This window comes from Acomys russatus, chromosome 17, assembly GCF_903995435.1.
Source record: "Acomys russatus chromosome 17, mAcoRus1.1, whole genome shotgun sequence".
Lineage (NCBI taxonomy): Eukaryota > Metazoa > Chordata > Mammalia > Rodentia > Muridae > Acomys > Acomys russatus.
Window position 1 is genome coordinate 61,654,546 of NC_067153.1, and position 19,691 is coordinate 61,674,236.

General features: G+C 52.8%; 2 protein-coding genes and 1 pseudogene across 2 annotated transcripts; 2 read left to right on the top strand and 1 right to left on the bottom strand.

The window, feature by feature from the left end:
• The first annotated feature begins 2,314 nt into the window (after positions 1-2,314).
• Positions 2,315-8,827, top strand: Gpd1 (glycerol-3-phosphate dehydrogenase 1). The gene is made up of 8 exons (XM_051160341.1): positions 2,315-2,481; positions 2,933-3,110; positions 3,889-4,029; positions 4,728-4,866; positions 5,200-5,312; positions 6,919-7,152; positions 7,554-7,660; positions 8,447-8,827. The coding sequence occupies exons 1-8, from the start codon at positions 2,441-2,443 to the stop codon at positions 8,541-8,543; spliced, it is 1,050 nt and encodes a 349-aa protein (XP_051016298.1). The 5' UTR covers positions 2,315-2,440; the 3' UTR covers positions 8,544-8,827.
• Positions 8,828-10,959: 2,132 nt separating this feature from the next.
• On the top strand, positions 10,960-12,950 carry LOC127201660 (cytochrome c oxidase assembly protein COX14). Its single transcript, XM_051160342.1, has 2 exons — positions 10,960-11,094; positions 12,546-12,950. Exon 2 carries the CDS (start codon positions 12,554-12,556, stop codon positions 12,725-12,727), a length of 174 nt encoding a protein of 57 aa, XP_051016299.1. The 5' UTR covers positions 10,960-11,094; positions 12,546-12,553; the 3' UTR covers positions 12,728-12,950.
• A 5,217-nt stretch (positions 12,951-18,167) lies between these two features.
• LOC127201090 (cytochrome c oxidase subunit 6B1-like) lies at positions 18,168-18,790 on the bottom strand (annotated as a pseudogene).
• Between the last annotated feature and the right edge of the window lie 901 nt (positions 18,791-19,691).

Here is a 19,691-nt window from a genome sequence, read left to right on the forward strand (position 1 = left end):
ATCCTTGTTTGGAGGACCAGGCAGCCCACTCAGGAATCAGGATTTCCCTTGGTGAAAGCATGAAATGCCTGCACTTTGGCCTGCTTCCACCTGGTGGCTCACTGCCTCCTGCACTGTGTACAGAAAGACACTGGAGGAGCTGTTTCCTCCTGAAGTTACAGCCAATACCCTTACCCATTAGTGCAACATAGCAGCCCTTGCCTTTAATGCCAGCACTAGGGAGGCAGAGGCAGGAGGATCTCTGTGAGTTTGAGGCCAGCCTGGTCTACACAGATCCTGTCTTACAGAAAAATTAAAAAGACTCTTCCCCATTGAGTAGGGGGGTGGGAATGTGCCAGCATTCTCAGAGCAGAGAGGGGAAGGAGGGGACCAGACTGCGGACGTCGAGGCACTGAGCTGGCATCTATTTGTACCCAGGCCGGTTGTGTGCCTAACGTGTAGCTGCTGAATCGCTCATTTCAAGCAGGCACTGTACAGCTCGCTCTCGGAGCAGCTCTGGTGGTACAGACAACTTCCTGCCGTGACCACCCCCCTCATTCCTGTGTAAATGGTCACGTGCTTTTCTCTCTCTACACCACCTATTAGGATCGCAGGGGCAAAAAGAGATGGGAGTATTTGGGCGAAAACAAGGCACTCATTTCAGGCATGAATGCCCATTCTTTAGGGTTCCTGTCATATGGGACAGGGACAGCGACACCCTTCTCTTCCATCCTCATAATCAGTGCTCCCAGCTGGCAGCCTGGCACTGGAGCCCTCGTGTTGGTGCCAGAGGGAGAAAGGAGTGGCCTGTGGGAGGCTAGCTCTGCATTAGGCAGAACCTTTTAGAAGAAAAACAACCAACCACTGATTTAATGTCCATTCCCGTTATGGAGTTGGCCAGGCCACGAGAATACGGTGGGCTTTATGTAATCCGCGAGCTGAGAGAAGACGTATTTCCAGCCCTGGCCTCCTACCCACTTACTCTTACCACTGGTTGCACTCCCCTCTAACCTAGTGTTGATTTCTGCCTCTGGCCAGCAGTAGCCGGGGGATGGCAACACTCCATCAGTGGCGTGCCAAGCCAGGAGGTCTGCACATGAACGTACACTGGTGTCGGCCCTGTGGGTCAAGGGGCAGTGCTGCATAGTGAGGAGCTTGTGCTGTACTTTCCAGAATGCCTTGGAAACCTGGCTCCTCCTCTTAGGCAAACAGATGGCAGCAGATGCAGTGGAGCCCAAACTGCTTGATAAGGGGCCTGTCATCCTCCCATCCCCCAAAGTCACACAGCAGCGGCAGAGACCACAGGCTGCCGGGACCCGCTACCGTTGAGTTTGGAAACTGCTGGTGCTGGAAGTCTGGCAAATCTCCTCTTTCTGGTCTCTGTAAACTAGCTGTTTAACTTAAGGGTCGCAGTGGGATAGGCAGAACCTGAGAGAAGAAATTGAAATGTCAAGGTTTCTCCAGCTTGGTGCACGTGCGGCCCCGTCACCTCTTCTGCCCTTCCTGAAGCCTGGGAGATCTGTGGCCACGTGGCATCAGAGGCCTCTACCTTTGACCTTCCTTGCCTTTGCTTTCGAGACCTTCAATGGGGGTTATCTGGGGTGAAGGTGTTCCCTGCGAGTCCCTAACATGAGGAACCAAGATGACCTTGTTCTTTCTGTGTAGCCCTGGCTGTCCTGGAATTCACTATGTAGACCAGGCTGGCCTTGAACTCACAGAGATCTGCCTGCCTCTGCCTCCCAAGTGCTGGGATTACAGGCATGCGCCACCACCCGGCTTCTCCTGTGGTTTTTTTTTTTCCTTGGTCTGAGGTATCGCAAAACAGCCCCTTACTTGTGTGTGGCATTCCCTGACTCTGTGTCCCGGAGCCCATGGAGGAGCTACACCTGTGAGAATAAGTGCTAGCAAACCACACTGGAGCGGCTGGGCTCTGGGGAAGCTAGTGTGAGTGATAAGCAAGCGCCCGTCTGGAAGACCTCTCCACATTTGTCTTCTTTTGGGGGGGGGAGACAGGGTGTCTCCCCGTAGCCCTGAACTCATAAGACCCCTCTTGCCTCTGTTTCTCAAGTGCTCAGTTAAAGGCGTGCTCCTCCATCCTCAACCACATCAGTTGCAATCTATTCCCCTGCCTGAGACTGAGGAATAGTGGGGACTGTTTCTTGACCAACCTCAAGATGAGCCCAGTGCAAGAAGTAGGTGGGAAACAAAGCTGAGGCCAAGGGAAGAAAGTGGCCAACTCTGTCAGCTGCAAACCAGAGAGGAGAAGCTGGCCCGGCCTCTGTTCCCTTCCTGCTCCCCACCTGTCTCTACCCTTTACTCCCCTTTCTCTGGGCCAGACTCCCTGTCCCTGGGCGCCGGTCTCTGGGCCACCTCAGAGGCGGAGCTTGGCTGTACCCACGTGTGGTGGAGTTAAATACTCGGAGCCCACACCCGCTGGGGCAGAGAAGCAAGAAGCGGCACCATGGCTGGCAAGAAAGTCTGCATTGTCGGCTCCGGCAACTGGTGAGCGGTTTTTTGTGAAGGGCATGGGGGAGGAGCAGGCTCCCTGGAGGGCAGAGGGGCTCCTCAGAAGGAAGCTGGGTGGGCAGGAAGCAGGCAGAGGGCAGAAAATGCCACAGGAACCTGCTGGACTCTGGTGCTTATGGCGCACAGGACAGACTGTGCCCGGCTCTCCGTGGTGTGCCTGCCTGGGCAGCTGCACCTGTTTACCATGGGACGGTGAGCCCAGTGCTCTACTGCCTCCCCTGCCTGAAAGCAGCTAGCTCACCATCCTACCTCAGACTGAATCTGCTTCCCTCTACTGCCAGCCGTGGGAGGCACATTTACCATAGGAGACGGCTGGGGGTGGGTGGGGGGTGACATGAGAGGTAGGAAGTAAAAAAAATCCAACCAGCTTTTTGAGGCCACGAAGCTGTTTCCTCCCTCTCATCCACTTTCTTGTGTTTCCTCTCAGGGGTTCAGCCATTGCCAAGATCGTGGGTAGCAACGCAGGCCGGCTGGCACACTTTGACCCGCGGGTGGCCATGTGGGTGTTTGAGGAAGACATTGGGGGCAGAAAGCTGACTGAGATCATCAACACTCAACATGAGAATGTTAAATACCTGCCAGGGCACAAGCTGCCCCCCAATGTGGTGAGCCCCAACTCTGTGGGGAGAGAGGGAGGGAGGCGACATTCAAATGTGACCTCCCGCGAGGAGGAGGCGACTTTAGGTGCCAGCTGGCTTGGGGGTGCCTCAGGTGGGGTGCTCTAGTCCTGGGGTGCCCTCAGGAAGCTCCTGAATTACCCCTTTGCACTCTTTCTAGAATCTGGATGTAGGACCCCTTAGAGGCACTTAGGTGGGAAAAGGAGGGGAGAGGGGGAAGTTGGTCTCCGTGGCAACCAAAGGCTGGTTCTCAGGCTTCTAGACTGGGGTCCAGCCTCTCCTGCCTGCCCCGAGCTCTGCTCTCGTTATTCATTGACTGGTTATTAGCAGACTTGAAGGCTGATCGTTGGACTTTTGGTCTTTGGTCAAATCCATATGGTGCTCTCCTCACCTAGAAAGGGGGGAGCAACGAATAGGCAGAAAGACCGGGGCTCTCGCTGCCAAGTTAGGGCCCCAAGAAGCAGTGATGAAATCTTGCTTGGCCTCTTTCTCCTGCCAAGCTAGGCTGCCTCTGGCCATCTTCACTGATCCATAGCCAAGGGCTAAGAGTGTGGCCATGGCAAAGAGTGCTGTAGGAGGCCTCGAGGATCCAGAGGAGATGGAATGGAGGAAGCATGGCAGCTGAGGACAGGGAGTTCTAGAAGTTCTGCTCTCCCCAGTTCTGGCTCAAACACCCTCCCTCCCCCAACAGAAGATAGTCTGAGTGGGGTCCCCCTGGGGACTAGGAGAGGGCTGCCAAGCACACGAGCATCTGGTCTCCCCACAGGTGGCTGTCCCCGATGTGGTCCAGGCTGCAGCAGATGCTGACATCCTGATCTTTGTAGTGCCCCATCAGTTCATTGGCAAGATCTGTGACCAGCTCAAGGGCCACCTGAAGGCCAATACCATCGGCATATCTCTTATTAAGGTACCAGGGACACCTTAGTGTGGGTGGGGGTGGGGTGACGCTTACTGTTGTGGGGTTTGGGGTAGGTAGAAGTAAGCAGACAAGGATATACAGAACGAGGCGAGAACTCCAGAGGTGGGCAGGATTGGCTTCGGAGAGAGTCAAGACAGCAGCTGGGGCTGGGAGTGTGGCTTAGTGGTGGGGACTTCGCCTAGCATGTGTGAGGTCCTGGGTTCGGACACCAGCACCAGAAAGAGACCTGGGGGTGGGGTGGGGGGGGGGCGTGGAAGGAAGGAAGGAAAGGAAGGAAGGAAGAAAGGAAGGAAGGGAAAAGAGTCAGCTGCCAGGTTGCTTGAGGAAGATGAGATAGCTTTGGAGGCAGATGTGTTAGAAACATTTAGGGGCTGTGAAAGCTGAGGGAGATATGAAGTGAGCTAGCTTGGGAGGTGATGAGGTGTTTGGTTTGGAGCAGTTCTTGGGCTAGAAGTAGGTTGGGGAGTCTAGAGGGGGGGTTCCTTAGGAATGTAAGTAGTACACTGCGTTCACTACTCCCGAGAGGTTGAGAGTGTGAGGGAGGGAGTTTGATGGCAGATGGGTTGGTCACTGCTATCTACTGTCCCCACAGCAAGTCTGGGCTGGGTGGGACTGGGGAAGGACGGAAGAGGCAGCCCTTGGGTGGGCATAGAGGACAGCTGGCCTAAGCTCCATCCTATGCCCAGGGGGTAGACGAGGGCCCCAATGGGCTGAAGCTCATCTCTGAAGTGATTGGGGAACGCCTTGGCATCCCCATGAGCGTGCTGATGGGGGCCAACATTGCCAGCGAGGTGGCTGAGGAGAAGTTCTGTGAAACAACCATTGGTGAGAGCCCCTGGACACACCGCGCAGCCCTTGCTACCTCCCTAACCCCTTAGCTATCTCCTTCCACAGGGCAGGGAAAGAAGGAAGTGTCAGAGGTGAGGGAGGGGTGGCACATCCCAGGGATGGGGCTGCGAGGCTTGCTTTGGCTGGTGTGCACGGCACTTGTGCAGCATGCACCTGTAGCCCCAGCTACGCGGGACACTGAAACAGGTGGGTTTCTTGAGCCCGGGAGTTGCAGGCCAGTCTGGGCAGCACAGAGAAGAGCCCAAGAGCCCATCTTAAAGATAAAGGTCAAATGCTATCCTTTAAAGCCTTGCCCCTTCTCCACTTTAGGCTGCAAGGACCCAGCTCAGGGACAGCTGCTGAAGGAACTGATGCAGACGCCCAACTTCCGCATCACTGTGGTACCGGAGGTGGACACAGTGGAGATCTGTGGGGCTTTGAAGGTGAGAGCTGCATGGAAGCAACTCTGGAGTGGGGAGCCCCAGAGGGCCCAGCTTAGCTCTTCAGGGTTGCCGGACCCAACGCTCGCACTTGGCAAAATCTCCATCGCCTCACCTCCTCTTCCCTCACATACAAAAGACCCACTGAAGCACGACCAGGGCCCCCAGGCCCACTGACTGCTAACCGGTCAGCAATAGGACCTTCTTCTGCTCCCTCAGACCTCCTTTGAGAAAGACCAGGCCTGGGTCCATGTGATGGACCCAAGTAAAGAGATGTCCAGGTTAGCCAGGCATGGTGGCACACACCTTTAATCCCAGCACTCAGGAGGCAGAGGCTGGCAGATCTCTGTGAGTTCGAGGCCAGCCTGGTCTACAAAGTGAGTCCAGGACAGCCAAGGCTACAAAGAGAAGCCCTGTCTCGAAAAACAAAACAAAACAAAAAAACAAACAAAAAAAGATATCCAGGTTACTGGGAGACAAGATGTTCAGGGTACCCAAAAGAATTGATGGCTCGAAATACAGTGGCAGCCACATTTAATCTCAGCGCTTGGGAGAGACAGGCAATTTTCTGTAAGTTTGAGGACAGTCAGGGGTACAAAGTGAGATGAGACACTGTCTAAAGAGAAGAAGAAGAAGAAGGAAGAAGAAGAAGAAGAAGAAGAAGAAGAAGAAGAAGAAGAAGAAGAAGAAGAAGAAGAAGAAGAAGAAGAAGAAGAAGAAGAAAAGAGTGGTTTTCACAGGGAATGTCAAGGATAAATAGGAGACAGGAAGTAAGAAAAGGTGCTGGGCGGGAGTGGCTCACACCTTTAATCCCAGCACTCGGTAGGCAGATTTAGGCAGATCTCTTGAGTTCAAGGCCAGCCTGATGAGAGAAAGGAAGGAAGGAAGGAGTGGCAGGCACACAGGGCTGGGGAGATGGACCTATTGGTAAAGTGCCTGCCATATAAGCATGAGAGTTTGAGCTCCATCCCACAGAACCCATGTTAAAGAGCTAGGCTCAGGGGTACACTAGTGACCCCAACAGTGAGGAAACAGAGGCAGGACGTTCCTGGGGTCTGCTGAACAGTCAGCTCAGCCAGTAAGTTCCAGGTTCACTGAGAAATGCCTTCTCAGAAACCAGGACGTCTGAGCCGGGCACACTTGTGATCCCAGCACTGGGGAGGCAGAGGCAGGTGGATCCCTGTGAGTTCGAGGACAGCCTGGTCCAAAAAGAGAGTTTCAGGACAGCCAGGGCTACACAGAGAAACCAACCAACCAACCAACCAAACCCCCAAAACATGGTTGTCTGCCATAATAAAGCACGCCTTTAATCCCAGCACTCAGGAGGCAGGGACAGCAACAACAAAACAACAACAATTGTGGAGCGTGATTGGGGAAAACAATGTCAATGTTAGGCTCCTACACACATAGGCACACGGATGTATATGCACACCTACACACACACACACACACACACACACACACACACACACGAATGCGGGGGAAGGCAGGAAGCAGAGACATAGTGTAGGAGGCCACATCATGCTGCATTTGTGGGTGTTTCATGCTGGCATGGGCAGCACAAGAGAGGTGCAGAAGGAAACTCCTCACCCATGCCCTCTACTCAAAGAATATAGTGGCCGTGGGGGCTGGCTTCTGTGATGGACTTGGCTTCGGTGACAACACAAAGGCAGCTGTGATCCGTCTGGGGCTCATGGAGATGATCGCCTTCGCCAAGCTCTTCTGCAGCGGCTCGGTGTCCTCTGCCACCTTCCTGGAGAGCTGCGGGGTGGCCGACCTCATCACTACCTGCTATGGAGGGCGGAACCGCAAAGTGGCAGAGGCCTTTGTTCGCACTGGGAAGGTAGGCAGGCAGGTGTCAAGTTGGGGTAGGTCAAATTGTATGTGTGTGCGTGCGTGCGTGTGTGTGTGTGTGTGTGTGTGTGTGTGTGTGTGTGTGTGTGTGTGTGTGTGTGTTAGGCTGAGGGGCGCACATGGGAGCTGAGGCAGGAGAATGATGCATACAAGGCCAGACTGAGCTCTGCAGCCAGAACTCAGTCTCAACAGCAGGGACAAGCAAAAACGGGACATGGACCGGAATGGGTCCCGAGGTAGAGCTCTTGCCTGCAGGGCCTGCTTGAAAGCGCTGGGTTTATCCCCGAGGAAGGAGAGAGTGTTTGGAACGGGGTGGTGCCGACAAGATCCCCAAGCTTTCTTGCTCACACAGCCCGCCCCCATTCTATCCACATGGCATGTTTTTCACAGTCCATTGAGCAGCTGGAGAAAGAGATGCTGAACGGACAGAAGCTGCAGGGGCCCCAGACAGCCCGTGAGCTACACAGCATCCTGCAACACAAGGGCCTTGTGGACAAGTGAGTGGTTGCCATAGCCCCTGGGAGAGGGAGCCAGGGGTTGATTGCTACCCCCCACTCCTGGCTTCCTGAACCCCACCACACAGCCTGTGTGATGCAGAAAGAGAGTTTGGAGAGCCTGGGGTGCCGAGTGTCTTTGGCCAGTTCGTTTGGACCCTTCTGCACAGCCTCCCTTTTCCAACCACTACCCTAGGGGTTGGAGGTCTAGGACAGGAAAGCTCATTTGACTGTCCTGGACTCTTCGTTCATTCCCCTAAAACCACCATTTCTGTCCCCCGGTGCTGAGGCAGATGGGACTCCAGGGTGCCTTTGCAGGGAGCACAGAGCGAATCCCAGATGAAGAGGGAACTGTATGGGTTCAGAAGAGACAGCTCATGGCTTTGGGTACAGGGAATAGCCAAGCGAGGATGACAAGAACTGACTGGCCTGGTATACTGTCACATAAAACATAAACTACATCGTTGCTACTCTTTCATACTGGACCCATTTTGTAACCAATGACACTGAGGTCTGGAGAATTACACGGGTCACTCAAGTCAGCAAACAAAGCACCGTTAAAGCCTGGCACTCAGACTAGCAAGTGCGGAATGGTCAGGGTCAGGGTAGGGAGCAACCTGACCCCAAATCCTGGCAACTCAGCTTCCTGGCAGGTGGCAACTGAGCTGGAGCCTGCCTGACGGCCCAAGGCAGGAGGCTGGGGAAGTGGTTGGGTTAGCCCTCCAGCCTGGACTGGGTGCTGGGGGGTGGACTGAGAGAAGGGACTAAGCTGAGCCCCCTCCTTTCTAGGTTTCCCCTGTTCACTGCTGTGTACAAAGTGTGTTATGAAGGCCAGCCAGTGGGTGAGTTCATCCGCTGCCTGCAGAACCACCCAGAGCACATGTGAGCGGGGCCAGGGCAGGCCCAGGACAGGCTGCTCCTTTGTTCCAACGGAGACAAGCAGAAGCGTGTGATAGCTGTCATCAGGATGATCTCCGGGACTCCCCCCATCCAGCAGAGTCCTGCCTGAAGGACCCTGAGGACCGACGTGAGGCTGTGGGGCTCAGCTACACACCCGGAGAGGCGGGACTTGCTGCGGAGCCTGCAGCCTCTTGCAGAATCCAGGCTTCCTCAGTGTCCTCTGGGCAGGTGTAGAACCAAGCTGCCCCCCGGGGAGGGGTTCGGGGAAATGGGGGGAGGGGTGCCAGGTCAAGGGCTGCTGATTGCTGCCTCACACACACACACAACTGGGAATCTGTCCCAAGCCCCATGGGACAGATTGTGACTGAAGAAGACCTTTAGCCACAGGAAGGATGAAGCAAAGGCTGCCAAGGAAAGGGTCTGGACGCCTGAGCTGACACAGGCCCCAGAGACCCCTTGGCCGACCTCTGCTGGGCCCCACGCAGCATTACTGATCTCATTGTTTGTTAACAGAATACAAAGATCTCAAACATCTCCCTTCCTGCTTCTCCTAGCAACATTTGCCTTCTCAGAAGCCTCTGCTCACGCTGCTGCCCCTCCCCCAGGCTACTCTGGCACAGGAGTTGCTCCTCCGGTCTGCCATTCTCCCAAACGACTTCCTGGTTCCTAGAGCTTTGCCAGGGCCTCTCCACCCTGTGTGACCTTTCCAAGCCTTCCCTTGCCTGCGCCCGCTGCCAGCACCCTCTCTTTTCGGAGCAGGAACTTAATCTGCTGACAGAGCTACACTTTTTCACAGCGGGCTCAGATCGCCCAGGCTCCCCTGACCTTCCTATTTGTCCAGCCTCCCCTGTCAGGAGCTCAGGCTGGGGGGAGCAGCAGCCAGTCCCTCGTGCTGCTGACACTTGTTAAAAGGCATCCCAGGCCCATACCTTTCTACTCAGGGTCTTCCTCACAAGGCGCTTATCTCTGGGGTCATCACCGCCCTCCCGTCTAACAGGACGTAGGCTTCATAGCTCCTTCATCCTGTTCCTGGCTCTATTCTGTCCTCTTGCCTGACCAATCCAGCACCTCTGCCGGCTGTTCTCAACCAGCCAGGAGTGCTACCCAGCAGCTGGAGGCCTGGAGCCAAGGAGTAGCTCAGAGGTTCAGTGGGTTTCCACAATGGTTGGTGGGTGTTGACAGTCCAGGGCCAGTTCTCCTCCGAATGAGGTCCTCGTGAGATACCACACATCAGGAGCTGGGAAACGTGAGGGAAGGCCAACCCGCGGAATACAGCCTGCCCTGGGGTGAGGGAAGCGCCGAGGGGGGATGGGGAGTATGCTTTGCCCTGGCCTTGGTCCAAGGCTGGGTGGCAGCAGGAGAATGTCACAGATCAGCAGCTTGGAGCCCTAGCTATAAATAGGCCCTGAGAGCGGAGAGGTTGCTCCCTCCACTAGGGGTCTCCATTTCGCGTGTGGCAGCAATTGGCACACTGTGGCTCTGGGCAGCTTGGTGTTAAACGAACACACGAAGGTGCCAGGCCCCTCTCTGCTCCTAGCCTTTAGGAATTCGGTCCTATCAGAGCAGGTCAGAGCTGTTGTGTAAGGTGAAGAGGGGGAGCTCTGTCAGCCATCCTGGCTGGAACACTCCCACGCACTGACTCAATTCAGAGCTGCCTCGCACGAGGTGGGATGCAGGCAGATTGCAACACCTTTACCTATGTTCAGTCAATCAACTGAATCTGAGCTCTTCTGTCCGGCCACTTGTCTACCCAATAAAGTGTGGTTTTTCCAGAAACTGCAAGAGTTGGGGGAGTTTATGTGGCAGTGTGTGGAATCATGCGTCACTGTATGCATGTTTGACTCAATGTAAGACGACAAGTGGGGGAAAATCTTTAATAGCAGCCACTCTCAGCGTCCACCGCCCCCTCCTGTCTCTCGCTCTCCCCGCTTACGCCTCGTATCCCCTCCTCCACTCAAGCTGTCACCCAGTCTTCCCAGAGCTTCTTAGGGGTTCTGTCACGCCACCTGCATAGGAGGATGTCGCGCAAGAGGCAGAAACGTTAGCGAGCCACCCCATAGCGCAGGTCCAGTCCCTACCTGAGCTCCGCCACCCCCTGAATCACCTAGGAAAGAGCCGATCCAGGCGCTAGGGGGCGCGCGGTCCATCTCTGGAGGATTCCGAGAGAATCTACCTAGCTACAGTTTCGTCAAGGCACGATAGACTTGGGGATTGGCTGTTCTGAGCTAAAGTTTTTCCGGTTTTTCCAAGGAGCGCTCTCGGCGGAGCAGAAACTACAACCCCCAGAATTCAATGGGCCTTTTAGGGAGGAAGACTGGTCTGCGCGTGCGAAAGAGGGAGGCGGAGCCGGAAGTTCGGAGCCGGATCTCGCCCTGGTGGGCGGGTTCTCCGCAGGGTGGCGGGTCAGGAGTGGGGCTGCGCAGCGGAGACCGGGGTGCTCGGCCTTGGGTTCTGCGTCTCCCTGCTTCGGCTGCGCGACTGGACTGCGAGCAGCGGACGGTAGGATTCGCGGTGGCCGGCCGAGCTGCAGCATCCAGGTAGGCCGCGGGCCGGGCCCTCCCGCTCTCCCCGCCCCGCGTCTTCGGCCTGCGTGCCCTTGAGAGCGGGCGGCTCCGCGTCGGCGGCGCCAGTCCTGCCTGGCCCGGTGGCCCTGCCGCCTTCCCGGTGTGACTGCGGCCTGACTGCAGCCCAACCCCACAGCCTTCCGCCAGCTCCTCACGGCCCCTCCCAGCCGCCTCTCTGCGGTCTTCGCCACCCTCTGCTGATCTAACAGAATGTGGGGTTCATAGCTTAACCTTTATCGGCTCCGTCAGTCAGAAGTATCTCCCAAGAGGGCTAAGTGACGGAAGCTGAGCTCGGGAGGTGTTTTTGGCTGCGATTTGTGTGTGTGTGTGATTTATTGGGCAGTGTTCCGGATCGCACCCGCGACTAGAGCGAGCGGTCTACCGTGCTGGGCTCTGAACTGTCCGGAACTATGGCCTTGAGCGTCTCCCACTGTCACATAACCCTTGCAAACTGCACCCCTGATGGCATTTGCCATCATTTCCCCCATATTTTTCTGAAACCTACAATTCCATTCCTACATTTCCTAGCAGCATTTGTAAGGGATGCCAATCAGATGGAAATGTTCTGACATTTTCTCCAGAGTTACCCATCGCTTCTAACTTCAGGTTTTATTTTTGAGGCTATCCTGGATTTGCTTCTGTTTCTATCATTCCGCCCCCCACCCCCTCTTCCACCCCCACCCCTACTTATCCGATGTAGCCCATACTGGCCTGGGATTCACTAAGGAGCTAAGGATGATTTTGAATTTAGGATCCTCCTGCTTCTACTTCCTGGGGTTTCTGGCACATACCACGTGCTCCACCTAGTGGGGTGCTGGGGACTGAACCTCTGGCTTTGTGCCTGCTAGACAGTACTCCACCAACCGAGCAACACCCCATCGTAAATCATACTCAGACTTTCTTTATCAGCAAACAAGATGAAACTAGCATTTCAGCAGGGTGAAGTGACTCCACCTGTGACTCCAGCGCTCAGCAGGGAGGACCCACCCTCCCCCACATCCTCAAGTCTACCTTCGGGGCCTAATACGAGGGTAGAGTTTGACTACCATAATTAGTGGTGTAATTGAAATATGGTTCTGAGGCTGGAGAGGTGGCTCGGCGGCTGACAGCTCTTGTCCTTCTTCCAGAGGACCTGGGTTTGATTCCCAGTACAGACTGGGTCTAGTCACTAAGCATAAACAAGGAGGGCCGAGTGTTAGCTATGGCTGCACTCAGATGCACCTGTTTGCAGCCTTCCGCGTACCTGAGGCACAGACTTTTGGAGTTAGCGCTCCGAGACAGACTGCCGTCCTTTACCCTTGTAAGAGCAGCCACACGTGGGGTCATCAGCTCAGGGTGCATCAACAAAGTGAGGATGGAGAAGACAAGGCTCTAATAGGGAGATGAGGCCTGTCCTGAAGACCAACTCCCGTCTGTCTTTGTAGGGGAAGACATGCCCACTGCCAAGCAGCTAGCCGATGTTGGCTACAAGACCTTCTCTGCTTCCATGATGCTCCTCACTGTGTACGGCGGTTACCTCTGCAGCGTGCGAGCCTACCGGTACTTGCAGCTGCGCAGTGCCAGGCGCCAGGCTGCAGAAGAGCAGAAGACCTCAGGGGCCCTGTAGAGCCCAGCTTTTCCTTCTGAGCAGCGAGGCTTGAGGCATGAGATGGGGAAGACCTCCCCTGCATGTCATCCTTGGCAAGAACTAGGCCACGATGGCTTTCAAGCCCGCAGGGCTAAAGTGCCATGGTTTCTGTGCCGTGTTGACAGTTTGCGGAGGCCATCAAACAAATGGGAACGTGAGGCTGAGGGTTATCACAGAGATTAAATATTTTGCCTTGTTTGTGTCTTAGTGTGTTTGTGTACTCAGTGTTTGGGTTACAGAGGTGGAGCCTTGAGTACCAGGTTTCTAGTGGCCTGCTGATCAGTTACTTTAGTCACATGTCTTGCTTTTGTTTGTTTATTTGATTGAGATAATGTCTCTTTAGCCCTAGCTGTCCTGGGACTCTTACATAGACTAGGCTAGCTTGAACTCACAGATCCTCCTGCCTCTTCCTCCTAAGTGCTGGGATCAAAAGTGTGCACCATCACAACCTGGCAGTATCGTTCCTTATGCTGTAAAGACACCATGACCAAGGCAACAAGAATTTATTGGGGCTCACAATTTGAGAGGGTGAGTCCATGACTGTCATGGAGGGGAACATGGCAGCAGGCCTGCTCACATGGCGCTGGAGCAGTAGCTGAGAGCTTGCATCTGATCCACAGGCACAAGCCAGAGAGCTAGCTGGGAATGACTGGGTTTTTGAAACCTCAAAGACCACCCACAGTGACACCTCCTCTGGCAAGGCCACACCCCCAATACTCCCCAAACAGTTCCACCAAGAAGCCTATGGGGGCCGATCTCCTTCACAGCACCACAGCTGGATTGCTGGTTTTAGTTCTCACCACCCACGATACAAGAGGCCCAGTCTTAGCAGTGCTATCAGGCCTTAGCATCTTGGAGAAAAGCTGCTCCAGCATTTACTTGCTTGTCTTTTGGTGAAGGGCCTCAGCAGAGCGGTGTGCATGTCAGCATGTGCTCTACTGCTGAGACCTCCAGCCTCTGGCCTACATTTTTGCAAATCCCATCAAAAAAGCTCCCTGGGCAAGTGACAATTTCTAGTTGATTACTACATCTAAGGGATGGGGAACTCCCCCAGCATGGCCATTTGAGTACCTCTGGGTCAGGAATTCAGGCCTTGATTGCATCGGTCTGTAACAGTGATGTGGAGATCCACATGGTGCATGGCACGAACTGACTTAGGAGTGAGTGTGTGTGTGTGTGTGTGTGTGTGTGTGTGTGTGTGTGTGTGTGTGTGTGTGTGTGTGTGTGTGTGTGTGTGTGTGTGTGTGTGTGTGTGGTGTGTGTGTGTGTGTGTGTGTGTGTGTGTGTGTGTGTCAGGGTCTGTGTAGCCTTGGCTGACCAGGCTGGGTGCTCCAGTTCTAAATGAGCTGACTCCCTCTTCTGGCCATCATGGGCACTGCATGCACCTGGTGCAGATACACATGCAGGCAAAACATGTATACACATAAAAATATTTAAAACATTTTAAGGGGGCTGGTGAGATGGCTCAGTGGTTAAGGGCACTGTCTGCTTTTCCAAAGGACCCAGGTTCAATTCCCAGCACCCACCTGGCAGCTCACAACTGTCTGTAACTCCAGTTCCAGGGGTTCTGACACCTTCAGACCAATGCACACAGAATAAAACATTTTAAATTAGCCGGACATACTGGTGCATGATTTTAGTTCCAGTACTCAGGGCAGCAGAGACAGGCAGATCTCTGAGTTTGAAGCCAGCCTGGTCTACAAAGCCAGTCTAGGATAGCCAAGGATACACACAGAAACCCTGCCTCAAAAAACAATAACAAAAAGGGTAAAAAGTTAAATATGTTTAATTATTAGGGCATTGGTGGACTGCTGGGGAGGCAGAGGCAGGTGGATTTGAGCTTGAGGCCAGTGAGGTCTACAGAGAGAGTTCCAGGATAGCCAAGGATACACAGAAATCCTGTCTTGAAAAACAAAAAGTATAAATAAAAATACAACTTTTTCTTCTTTTTAAAAGTTTCTTTTTATTTGATATCTGTTTGGTTTATGGGTTTATACATTGCAGTGCCCAACCCATCAGGGAAAAGCAGGTAAAACCAGTTAGCAAATGTATTAGAATGTCCTGGACCAAGGTACAACTTGTGCGCGTCTAAATAGTGGCACCTGACTTTAATTCCAGTGCTGAAGGAGGCAGATATAGGGGGATCTCTGAGAGGTCTGGGCCAGCTTGCTACATATAGGAAGTTCCACATGTGACCCTGTCTCAAAAGAAAAAAAAAAAGTGACACTGTTTAGTCATAGCAGTAACACTAAAGGTTAAGTGGGTTGGCCGGGGTGAACTAGGGCTGTCTGGTAGAGGAGTCATGGTTTAAACACCAGCGGCTTCTCTCTTCAGAATGGCAGAATCTTTTATTCTTTGAAGGCACAAGACCTCATTATAGATAGTTATGAGCCACAATGTGATTACTGGGAATTGAACTCAGGTCTTTTGGAAGAACAGTCAGTGCTCTTAACCACTGAGCCATCTCTCCAGCCCATGAATAAATAAATCCTAAAAAACTAAGCCTAGTCATCTGGGTGTGGTGGTGTACACCTTTAATCCCAGCACTCAGGAAGCAGAGGCAGGAAGATGCTGTGAGTTCAAGGCCAGCCTGGTCTACAAAGCGACTCCAGGACAGCCAAGGCTACACAGAGACCCTGTCTCGGAAAAGAAAAAAAAAAAACCAACCAAAAAATTCAAATAAATAAACCTAGTCACACGGGGGACACTGATTGCAGAGAACCCCCAGTTCAAGTAGAGGTCCTGAAAGAACACTAGTCCTGGGGATAGAGGGGAGACTCTAAAACACTCAGTGAAGGAAAAAGCAAAGAAGTTTGAGTGCCTGAGCTGAAGAGTTTTAAAGCCTTATGTCATGTGAATTTGATAACTTGTCTTGTGTTTCCTGTGCAGTCTGAGAAACACCAGCTGGTCCTCTTCATCTGCAAGTAAGTTGCACTGAACCTGGGAGTAGTGGTGGTGGTAGCAGTGGCGCACTCCTTTATTCTCAGCACTTAGGAGGCAAAGGCTGGCAGATCTCTAAGTTTGAGGCCAGCCCTGGTGTATAGAGTGAGTTCAGGATAGCCAGGCCTACACAAAGAAACACTGGCTCGGGAAAACCAAAAACCAGTCAGAAGTTGCACTCAAGCCTGAGGTGGTGGCGCACGCCTTTAATCCCAGCACTCGGGAGGCAGAGGCAGGTGGATCTCTGAGTTCAAGGCCAGCCTGGTCTACAAACTGAGTCCAAGACAGCCAAAGCTACACAGGGAAACTATCTCGAAAAAACAACAAAAACAAAGACGTTGCACTGAAGTGGTCTTTGGGCAGGACTGATGGCTCAGCAGGTACGAGCCCTGGGTGTGACGTCCAGCACCCACGTGGAGGCTCACACTGCCTCTCTAGCTCCAGAGGATCTGACACCTTGTGGCACCAGGCACACACATGGTGCACAGACATGCACGCAGGCAAAATACCATACTTAAGAAAATCAAAGAAACTATCTCAGATTATCTGCCCAGCACATCTCCGAGGAAACGTGCATGATGCTGCACACAGCTTGTACATATAGTAAACAAGTAAACAGCTCTAACAGAATCCAGCAGGGGGGAGGCACAGTCAGGAGCAAAGACAGTTCGCACAAGCTCCTGTTGTGTCCACTGTGCCCGGCTCTGCTGTTAGCAGCTGTCACGGACGGGGACACGGGGTACAGCAAAGATTCTCGTATCTCAGGGGCTAGAAAACAAGAACTAAGGGACAGGGACAAAATACATCCTTCAAAGGCACACCACACCCAGCCCAAATTAAGAACAGTTAAAATATACATAAAAATAAATTGTGTCTATCAGCTGCAGACAGCCTGACTATGTGGCCCTAGATGATATGGCTTTGCCAACTTCTGCCTCCTGAATGCTGGGCTTCAAAGTGTGTGCCACCACACCTGACTTCAGAAGCGGTCTGGCGTTCATTCATTGCTGGATGAGAGAAACTCCTTTCTAAGCAGTAAAAGCACCAGATCCTGCTTCATCTTCAGCACGGGATTAGCACCTGGTAAGAGCTATATATTAGCTACTGCTTTTTAAATTGTTGGACCACTTGGTTGCATCTTCCGCACCAGTCAGCCCAGACTGCAATTATCCAATTTCCTAAAGCTAAAATTTATGTCTCCTTGACTTTCAAAAGCACTGTCGCTTGTAATCTACATTGGTAGTCAACATGGCCAGTTGAGGAACTCAGGGCTGTGCTGGTCCCCGGAGTAGCTCTGACAGAACAACTGCTTAGAACTTCCTTCCCTATACCCAGCATCTCAGGAAGCATAGTGCCCCTGCACCTCCTGCACTGAGTCTCAGAATATCTGTGTGTGGAAATCTGAAGCCGTCTGGCAGGAGTCGGTTCTCTTCTGCCACGTGGTTCCCAGAGATCACACGCATGAGGATTGGCAGCAGGTGCTGTTACCCACTGGCCATCTTCTCAGCCCAGAACAATTCTTTCCATATCTTTTTCTTGCTATTTAAAAAAAAAGGCTAGGGTCTGAGCCTACCTGCCCTGGGTCCAGATTGCTGACACCAAGGTGTGCATCACAGGCCAAGCACTGTCATTTTGTTCTTGTTAAGCTTATTATTTTTAATTGTGTATGTGGGTGTATACATATGTGCATATGCACATAAGTGTCAAATACCACTGGAGCTGGAATTACAGATGTTTGGGAGCACCTCTGGAAGAGCAGCACATGCTCCCACTTCATTGCCTTTTCCTATGACAGTCTCTGTGGTGCTCAGACTGGCTCCTGCCGCTCAGGTTGGCGGCGTTAAGTCATCACACACAGCTGTTAGCCTTCTGTACCACCATCCTAGCACCTCCATGTACACAGAGCTGCCAGAAATAGCTGCGTAAACAATCACTAGGCAGAAAATTATTCTGGAAGAAAAAATATATATATTTGTTACCACATGAGAAAAATCTGGATTAGGACAAGTTTCTCCATGGGTTAAAAGACAAAAGAGAACTAAGAAAACATGGCAGACCCATTTATGACATGTTCAAATGTTAAGTGGCAAGCTCTTGTCGTAAGATGAGAGCAGATGCCCGTGACCATTTGTCTCAGGGCCACAACTGCTGTGACAAAACACCATGACCAAAAGCAACTTGGGGAGGAAAGGGTTTATTCGGCTTACACTTCCACATTGCTGTCTATTATAGAAGGAAGTCAGGACAGGAATTCAAACAGCAGGAACCCGGAGGCAGGAGCTGATGCAGAGGCCATGGAGGGTGCTGCTTACTGGCTTGCTCCCCATGGCTTGTTCAGCTTGCTTTTTAAATATTTTTTAACCTTTTCCCAGTGAATGATTATTAGTATTAGCATGATTTGGGGCCCCAGGGTCGGGACCATCCTGTACCCAGGTCCCCCTTTACTGTTTGGGGAGAAGGATGGAGAACAGGAGAGGTGGGTGGAGCCAGGTCACATCTTCCCAGGAAACGTGCCTTCTGCTCTGCGGTCATCCCAGGCTGAGATCCATGACACAGGGCAGAGGGACTTGTCCAGCACCACTCACACGCAGAGACATCGCCCCCTGCGTGGTCATCGCCTTCTCACAGGGTGGAAGTCCAGGTAGTTTTGCCCGCAGTTCCTGGTCTGGTTCAGGAAGCAGCTAAGGGGCAGTTTTGTAGTTCTTAATTTTAGTCTCGATGTCTTCAGCCATGGTGCTGACTCCTAAAGACTGCCCCAGAGCAGAGTAGGTTCAGTGTCTCAGCCTGCTTTCTTATAGAACCTAGGACCACCAGGCCGAGAATGGTGCCACCATGATGGCCGGGGCTCTCCACATCAGTCAAACAAGAAAATGTTCTGTAGGCTTGTCCACTGACTAATCCAATTGGGGGATTTTCTCAACTGATGTTCCATCTTCCAAATTGACATAAAATTAGCCAGCATACCAATTAAGTATGTCTACTTTTCCTTAAAACATAAAGCGCAAAGACGTAGCTATTCTGTTGGACTCTTACCATGCATAGAAGAAAATTCTGGATGTCCAAGAGCGTTCTGAATTAGAAATACTGGGCTTTGGGGTTTTTGTTGTTGCTGTTCTTCCACAGGGTCTCTCTGTGTAGCCTTGGCTGCCCTGGACTCGCTTTGTAGACCAGGCTGGCCTCGAACTCAAAACAACCTGCCTGCCTCTGCCTCCCTGAGTTCTTGGACTATAGGCACGTGCCACCGCACCCACCCTGTTGTTGTTGTTGTTGTTTTTAAGGCTTATTTTATGTGTATGTGTGTGCCTGAGTGTATGCATGCACACTCATGCAGATGACTGTGGAGCCAGAAAAGGTCATAAGATCCCCAGAACAAGAGCTATGGGCAGTTTTGAGCACCTATATGGGTGCTAGAAACCAAACCTGGGTCCTCTGCAAGAGCAGCCCGTGCTCTTAACTGCCGACCCATCTTTCTAGCCCCTGGGGGAAATTTTTAATTATGGTAAATGTCTAGAACTCCAGCACTGAGGAGGCTCAGGCAGCAAGATTTGCAGACCCTGTCTCCAAACAACCCCAACTTTATCCTGTGCATCAGGGATAGTTACTGGAGGAGGGGCGGAACACTTTAATCACAGGAGAGTAAACAATAGTATAAACCCGTTACCAGCACACCCAGCGCTGCTGGTCTCCTTGTCTGAGCTCCACCCCCCCCCCCCCCCCCCCCCCCTCCCCGGCACCACAGGTGTCAGCAGTTGTCCGGGTCACTGTCATGTAGTAGGAAGGGGATGTAGTTAGGGCTACAGTGATACTGGATACTTATCCAAAGTTTTTATCAGGTTAAGTAACTTCCTGTTCCAAAAGAACAGTTCCCAAGACATGGAGCCGGAGCCTCAAGAGCCGTGTGACAAGGACCCAGATGGTTGGAGACCGACAGCGAAACTCAAGATGCTGCCAGCACTGGATCTAGGTGGGTTCAGACGAGACTAGGCAGCGCCTAGTGGTCTAG

What these genes read in the sequence shown, in the direction of transcription:
- Gpd1 (XM_051160341.1), top strand. Translation starts at nt 2,441, where the DNA reads ATGGCTGGCAAGAAAGTCTGCATTGTCGGCTCCGGCAACTG. An exon ending in ATTGTCGGCTCCGGCAACTG is followed by an intron (nt 2,482 to 2,932) that starts GTGAGCGGTTTT and finishes GTTTCCTCTCAG; the next exon opens with GGGTTCAGCCATTGCCAAGA. An exon ending in GTTCTGTGAAACAACCATTG is followed by an intron (nt 4,867 to 5,199) that starts GTGAGAGCCCCT and finishes TCTCCACTTTAG; the next exon opens with GCTGCAAGGACCCAGCTCAG.
- LOC127201660 (XM_051160342.1), top strand. Translation starts at nt 12,554, where the DNA reads ATGCCCACTGCCAAGCAGCTAGCCGATGTTGGCTACAAGACCTTCTCT.